This window comes from Aphanomyces invadans (assembly GCF_000520115.1).
Source record: "Aphanomyces invadans strain NJM9701 unplaced genomic scaffold supercont1.113, whole genome shotgun sequence".
NCBI classification, from domain to species: Eukaryota; Oomycota; class Saprolegniomycetes; order Saprolegniales; family Verrucalvaceae; genus Aphanomyces; species Aphanomyces invadans.
The window spans coordinates 49,258-56,447 of NW_008580258.1; the positions used below are offsets into that span (position 1 = coordinate 49,258).

Genomic DNA, 7,190 nt, shown 5'->3' on the forward strand with positions numbered 1-7,190 from the left:
ACACCTCCGTCAGTGATGGACGTGAGGGGGAGGGCGGTGGTCGTTCGATCGAGCAACCTGAAGCCTGCTGCCGAGCGCAACGTCAAACTGCGAGCCCCAGATTCGATACCACGCCCGCCACTCTATGTTCCGAAGCATGGACTCCAAGTACATGACGCCGTTGGGTCGGTAGCGTGCGTGGCATCGCGCTTGCCGTGCCGCCATGTGGGCTGTCTCCCACATCCGCCCAAAGTCGACTCAATAAAAACACGTCAGACAGAGGACGCTGAAGCTCACGGACTGTGTCCTCATCCCTCTTGAACTGACGTGTTTTGTAGGAAGATCGTTGGTCGAGGAAGACAAAGGCGGCAGGCGGTTAGACGGCGACTTAAGACAAAAAAGGGAAATCGAGAAGTGAAATGATCCTATAATAGTTTTCCTACATCAAGTTCTTCTCTTCCTTGCGCATGCATGACGAGCTTGCAGCTCGCCCTTCAACGCCGCTATTCGGCCGATGGTGTTCATCGTCAGTGCAACTATGCAAACACAATCCCCGCCATGACCTTTCGTCACAAAGTTTTTCGTTTCCGGATCCGGTTGCTTGGAAATTGGATCGCGGCAAACTTCGACACTCCCCTAACTGTGGTGAAAGGTCGTAGCCGTTGGTTTTCCGGGTGATGGCTGTTCTCTGTCTTGTCTCGGCTCTTGAGCTGCCGTTGCCGTGTGACAATCGATCATTGATCACGTTCGGGAGTTGCCGTTAGAGAACTTCGTGGCACATTTCGTCAATCAATGCGTCGGCGCGCATCTCGGTGGTGGGGACGAATTGGAGCGTGAGGCGGCCGTGTTGGACGAGCTCGCAGAGATAGTGATGGCGGACGTCGATGTGCTTGGTAAGTTCATGGATGGCTGTTGACTTGACGTTGCGATGGCTGACATGTTGTCGCAGTGTAGGACTAGTCGACCGTCGTCCACGCCGAGGTCGTCGAGGAGCCCGCGCAGCCATGTCGACTCGAGTGCGGCTTCGGCTGCGGCGATGTACTCAGCTTCACAGCTTGACAAGGCGGTGATGCGCTGGCGGATGCTCTTCCACATCAGTTGGCCACAGAGGATCGACCACATGAAACCGGTGGTGGAGGGGCGATCCGGTCGCGTAGCCCAGCTCGCGTCGCAGTACCCGGACAAGGTAAATTCCCCTGAACCGAAGCTGATTCCCCATGTTGACGTCCCCGCTAGGTAGCGCAGGACTCATTTGGCGCCGAGGAGGTGCTGCGCTAGAGGGTCGTGGAGATGGCAGGACAGGCGTTGTAGGGCGTGGGCGATGTCCGGTCTGGTGCACACCATGAGGTATTCGAGCGATCCAATCATGGCATGGTACTCCCCTTGATCCACAGTCGGATGTTGCTCATCATGCCATAGGTCTTCATGGTCAGCGACTTCAGGGGTGGTGACGGGATGGCAGTTGGCCAGTCCGAATCGTTCGAGGACCTGTGTGGCGTACGCGACTTGGCATATGGTAAGCAGTCTTCCTTGATGGTGGCGGCTGATGCAAGTTCCAATCTGGTAGTGAACGGGACCTTGGCGTTTCAGCTCGATCTTGGTCGCAAGCTCTTCCACGGCTGCGTCCATGTTGGCCGGGGTTGGGGCGGCGATGATAAAATTATCGACATGTTGGTCAAGGTCGGTGAGTGCCCGCTGAAGAGTTCAATCGGCGTCTTCGTGCACTTGGTTGCCTGGAGCACGCGGTTGCAGATGAAGGCTGCGGTGTTGACGGCTTTGGCGCACCAGCGTTTGGCAAGGTTTGCGTGGGTCAGCATGGTCATGGCCATCTCCATCAAGGTACGATGGGTGCGCTCGGCCTCGCCGTTCTGCCATTACTCCCCTGCGGACGATGTCTCGTGTTTGATCCCCATCTGCTTGAGTAGGCGTCAAGTTCGGTGGACGAGTATTATGGACCGCCGCCAGAGGGGAACACTTTGGTCTTGTTGCCCGTTTGGCGCTCCGAGAAGGCCAACACTTCTTGCAGGTTGGTGGTTTGGTCAGCGTTGTTGGTGGAATCGACAAACTTTATTATCGTGTAGCCCGTACAATCGTCAATGTACGCCGTGTAGTAGCGGCGGCCGCCAACCGACGCGACAGGTAACGGTCTCTTGGTGTCTGAGTGCCAGCACTCGCCAGGCGTGTAGGTCCGGGTGCTGCGTTTCGGGACGGTCACGCGGTTTATCTTGGCGCGGGGTCCATAGTCCATGCACGGCTTGGACAAGTCGTTGGTGCGAGAAGGCAGCCCGAGGCCAGCCTTGGCGCATGTTCGCAACGCTTCAACAAGTAAGTGATCGATGCGGTGGTGCCAGATTGCGGTGATGTCGGCGGCGACGGCGGAGTGTGCTGCTTCGCGGGTGAAGACTCCGTCCAGGATGTACAGTACAGTAGAAAGGTTTTGCAACTCATCATTATCACCACCCCCTGAGTAATTGACAAAATCGAAAGTGTGCCTCCAGAACATTGTTAATGATACTGTGAAAACGAATGAAATTTTACTGGATTTCGTGTGCTGTGGTGACTTCCATCTTTATCCTCACAAGCGAAGGCATGTCGACACAGACCAAGCGACGCAACTTTACCGAGCAGGAGGACATCATGCTACTGCGCCAGGTATCGCTTGAAATGCCCTTCCAGACACGCCATGGCCAAGTTATGGAACGGTGGGCAGCCGTCGCATCGGCGCTGCAGGGTTCGGGCGAGTTCACCCGGGACGACATCGACGCCAAACGTGCATGCAATCGCTTCATGCTGTTGTTGGACGGCCACCGCAGAATCAACAAGGAGTCCCAACGCGCGTCTGGTGTGTCCGAAGAAGTCGGAGAGAAGACGATTCTTCTGGACGACTTGATGGTTGCGTACGACGACACCAAAGTGGTCGAGGCTCAGCTTGCGGACGAAACCCGTGAGGCTGCTGACCATGCCGAAGCAATGGGGAGCTTTATAAGAGCCGAGGCCATGAAGTCCATGGGGCCGAGGCAGATAGTGGTGCTGGTGTAGGTAAATTCATGAGAGTATTTGCCCTCATGCATGAACAAGCCAAGGCAGAACTTGAATTTCAGAAGGAGAAGTTCGACAAAGAATACGAAGAACGACGCAACGACCGCGAGATCATGGCGGAGCAAATGCGCCAGCAACAAGAATCAATGAATACGTTGATCAGGATGATGACAAATAAATCATAATCCTAAGCCGTGCTGTAAGTGTCTCAATAAGGTATGTCGATGACAAGCAAACACAAACTGTATTAGATGTCAATTATCTCCAATGTATCTAGATATTCTCGAACTGTTGGCGGCTTCAACCCAAAGAACTGGCTGATTTGATTTCCTTCAAAGTGGCAGCAATGGCAATTAGTCAAAAGCATCGCAACAGCAATGACTTTTGCAACCGGCGATAGTCGAAATTTTGACAACGTCTGAACGTGATGTATGCCTACAACGACTTCAATATCTTGAAGTTCCATTCCACGGACTGCCTCACTCGACTCATCCACTTATTGAAATCTTGTCTCTCTGCCGTCAAACTGTTTCCCTTAAAGCCAGAAAGCAAGAATGGCATAATGCCATAGGCGGGATCACCATACATGACCTTACCCTCAAACAAGGAACGATCATTAGCGAATTGTTCCATCAAGCCACTATGTCGCAGCATCGTGGCATCGTGTCGACGACCTTCAACGGGGCCAAAAGTGCAAGCAAATGCCATCGGGTGCCGTCACTGCCTGGTAGTTGAGGCAGTGGATTCTATTGTGACCACTGTAAACTTGCCGCTGCAAGTTTTCGCCAGTGCCGGTCGAGGATATGCGGCACGTCTGGAGCTTCGTGCCGTTGATAAAACCGAACACGTTGGACAACGGCGCCCCCTTGGCAGTTACAGCGTCACAGTACCGATCCATGTTCTGGGCAAGCAACTTCTTGTTGAGGTAGAGCAGCGAGCCCCACCGGTCGTATAGTTCGTTGATGACGTGAGAAAGATTTCGCACAAGGGGGATCGTGATCTGCCAAACGTTGTCGACATGGTGTGGAGGCGAACCGGAAAAGTCAAACGGCCCAGCACGATGCACATTGCTTCATCTCGGTGAACTCGATTTCTCGTCTCGATGACAATTACAGCGGATAGACCAAGGACAAAGCCCAACTCTTTGATGCCGGCAACGTCGAACCGATAATCCAACAGTGCGTTCGCGTCCGTCATTGCGTCTATCGAGAAGCGAACAGCCGGGATTAATGGACGTTCCACGACTCGCTCAGCCAACAGTGCAAGAATAATCTCGCGTTGGCGTCGCGTCATGGACATTGCGAGCAGCAGTACGAGTTCCTTCTGGAAGAAGGCCATCGCGCCGCCGTTTGGCGCGAAACAGGTGGAATTTTCAGAAACCCCGAAACCATATCCGGAAGAATTGTGATGACACTGACGCCAATGATTTGCAAAACACAAAACCAGGTGTCTGCATCATTATCTCCACACCGTGAATTGTCGAAATTGTGAGGATGAGGATAATGTAAGGATGGGTTGCAAAACCTTTCTAGTGTAGCGCGTGCCATTGACTTGGAACCGAGCAGGATCATGCACGCATCTTGTTGGAACTCCACGCGGACCTTGTGGTTGGCCCGCATCAACGCCGGGATGGACAGGAGCGTCGTCGACATACCCTTGATCAAGAGCAAGTCGGTCAGGGTAAGTGTTGTGCGTGAGGGCGTGCTGATGTTGAGCTACCCCATGGTAGTTGCGACGGTGACGCTGCCGTTGGCCACGACCACTTGACGGTTGCACTGCTCGTATCAAACAGGTGCTTGCTGGCGCCGGTCATGTGGACGGACGCGCCGGAATCGACGACGATGTGGAGCTCGATGGTACGTGTGTCGGTCGTTTCGACCGAGTATGCCATGTCGTTGGTGTCGCTGTCGTTGCTGCCACCATAGGACGATGCGACTTCGAAGTCGGCGTCGGGGTCGTCTTCGTTGATGTGGCGTCGTTGGTTGCGGCAGATGTCAAGTGCGTCGCCGTTGTACGTCAAATCCGAGTGGCTAAGATGTGTGATTCGTAGGCGTTCGGCCTAGCTAAGGGCTGTATCCGTCGACTTCGCGGGATCGGCATTCGATGGCGCGGATATTGTAACTTGGTGACCAAGTAGCGTCGGGTTAACCACGGCGGAATTTCTGCAACTGTGGTGTAGTCTTCGTTTGGGGTCCCGTGTTGGCGACGGGCTGTTGTTGATGAACAACAGTCTCACTGGTTGGACCGTAGGGTGCCAGTCGGGGTCGGTGCGTAGCGGAAGTGCCTCTCCGGTTTTGCCCAGGAAGATGGGTCCGTTGTCTTCGGCCGCGTCTTGGGTAAGTTGGCCGTCATCGCCCTTCGTCTCATCGTCGGACTCTCCTTGGTGTAGGTCGATCATGTCGACGCCGCTTTCAGTTGCTGAGCACATGAAGACGGCTGCGTTGGAGTGGTCCTTTCCATCGGACCGATGCCCTTTGGAGTTTGTCCGACCGTTCTCGCGGGCCTTCTTGCGGCACTCAGACTGCCAGTGCCCTTTTTACCACAGTAGTGGCAGGTTTCCTTGGCCGAGGAACGGTCGCTTCGTTCGGCTTGGCCACTTCGGGACGCGCCGCGACCTCGGCCACGTCCGTGACCACTGCATCCTTGGCGCCGCGGCCACCAGCGACGAACAAGGCGCGGTCTTCGTTGGCTTGGCCGCGTGGTGTCTTGATGGCGCCGTTCCGGACGGCTGCCTTCCACTCGGCTTCAAGCGCGATCTTCGTCTTGGCGACGGTTTGTTCGCTGTCGGGAAGGTTCGACAAGCGATCGACAAGATGGCAGAACTCCCACGGCATCAAGGCAAGTAGTTTGAGCACTTGGTTTGACTCTGTCTCTGTGGCTCTCACGTCCGATAGGCGCTGGACGAGGATCTGGAACCGGTAGATGAAGTCCGGCAGAGTCTCTTGGCGCGGGTCTCACGACAGCTTGGCCCACTCCATCGCGACCTGGATCCGGTCGATCTTCGTGATTGGTTTATGGTGGGCTACCAGCGCTTCGTAGGCGATGCGGACGCGCGTGTATCCTTCGATGTGGCAGTACTAGCTGGGTTCCAACGTATCGATGAGGATCCCGAATGCCTTCTGGTCGTCGCTGCTCGCGTCCAAGGTGGCTGACGTTGGCGTGTGAGTCAGATACTGATGCATTCCCTTCATCATGACCTTCACGCGGAAGTAGATGCCCCATTCGCGGAAGTTGTGGTCGTTGAGCTTGAGTGTGGAGGTGATGTTTGCCATATTCCTTTTTGTTGGTGGGTGCCTTGTGTTGGGCTCAGAACCTCTTGAACTGATGTGTTTTGTAGGAAGATCGTTGGTCGAGGACGACAAAGGCGGCAGGCGGTTAGACGGCGACTTAAGACAAAGAAGGGAAATCGAGAAGTGAAATGATCCTATAATAGTTTTCCTACATCCAGTACTTCTCTTCCTTGCGCATGCATGACGAGCTTGCAGCTCGCCCTTCACCGCCGCTATTCGGCCGATGGTGTTCATCATCAATGCAACTACAATGTATGCAAACACAATCCCCGCCATGACCTTTCCACAAAGTTCTTCGTTTCCGGATCCGGTTGCTTGGACTTTGGCTCGCCAATCCCTGCGATGCGACGCGAGCGGAGTCGAGTGGTCTTTCAGCGACCCCAAGTCCATGGTGAACAGGCCTAATGGCGCCGCGCGAGACGGTGACTCGGACGGCAGCGAGTGCTGGGATTTGTACACGTCCAACACAAACGACTTCGTGCCTGTCACGTTGAAATGGGTCCAAAAGGAGTAGTTCGTGGCGTAGTCCCCGAAGGATTAGCATGTAAGTCATGGCCATCGTGACCTGCGCCGCATCCGCCACGACAATGCTCGCTCGATCGACGACGCGAAGCCAAGACGGTCGATCCTTGCCGCCTCCCACGTCACCGCACACCGTCATGGCTCCAATATTTGGCGAAACTGTCCGTCGTTTCCAACGCAATTGCACGAACGTAACGAAACTACGTCTCCGGGATTCGGGGCAACCGTCCAGAGTTGTGGTTGTGCCAAGACGGACCGGCGGGACGATGCGTCGCGTCTGTGCAGTCGTGGATGGAATGGTCGGTGGGGTGTGCGACATCACTTGACATGGCGCATCGCGCGCGAAACCGGACCTGGTTA

The 7,190-nt window shown here is 55.0% G+C and overlaps 3 protein-coding genes across 3 annotated transcripts; 1 reads left to right on the forward strand and 2 right to left on the reverse strand.

The window, feature by feature from the left end:
* Positions 1 to 2,568: 2,568 nt before the first annotated feature.
* Positions 2,569 to 3,018, forward strand: H310_14954 (hypothetical protein; the record flags this gene model as incomplete). The annotated part of the gene is made up of 1 exon (XM_008882934.1): positions 2,569 to 3,018. The coding sequence occupies one exon, from the start codon at positions 2,569 to 2,571 to the stop codon at positions 3,016 to 3,018; it is 450 nt and encodes a 149-aa protein (XP_008881156.1).
* A 676-nt stretch (positions 3,019 to 3,694) lies between these two features.
* H310_14955 (hypothetical protein) lies at positions 3,695 to 4,356 on the reverse strand (the record flags this gene model as incomplete). Its single annotated transcript, XM_008882935.1, has 2 exons — positions 3,695 to 4,018; positions 4,054 to 4,356. The coding sequence occupies 2 exons, from the start codon at positions 4,354 to 4,356 to the stop codon at positions 3,695 to 3,697; spliced, it is 627 nt and encodes a 208-aa protein (XP_008881157.1).
* A 1,178-nt stretch (positions 4,357 to 5,534) lies between these two features.
* H310_14956 (hypothetical protein) lies at positions 5,535 to 6,290 on the reverse strand (the record flags this gene model as incomplete). Its single annotated transcript, XM_008882936.1, has 3 exons — positions 5,535 to 5,927; positions 6,045 to 6,095; positions 6,216 to 6,290. 3 exons carry the CDS (start codon positions 6,288 to 6,290, stop codon positions 5,535 to 5,537), a joined length of 519 nt encoding a protein of 172 aa, XP_008881158.1.
* Between the last annotated feature and the right edge of the window lie 900 nt (positions 6,291 to 7,190).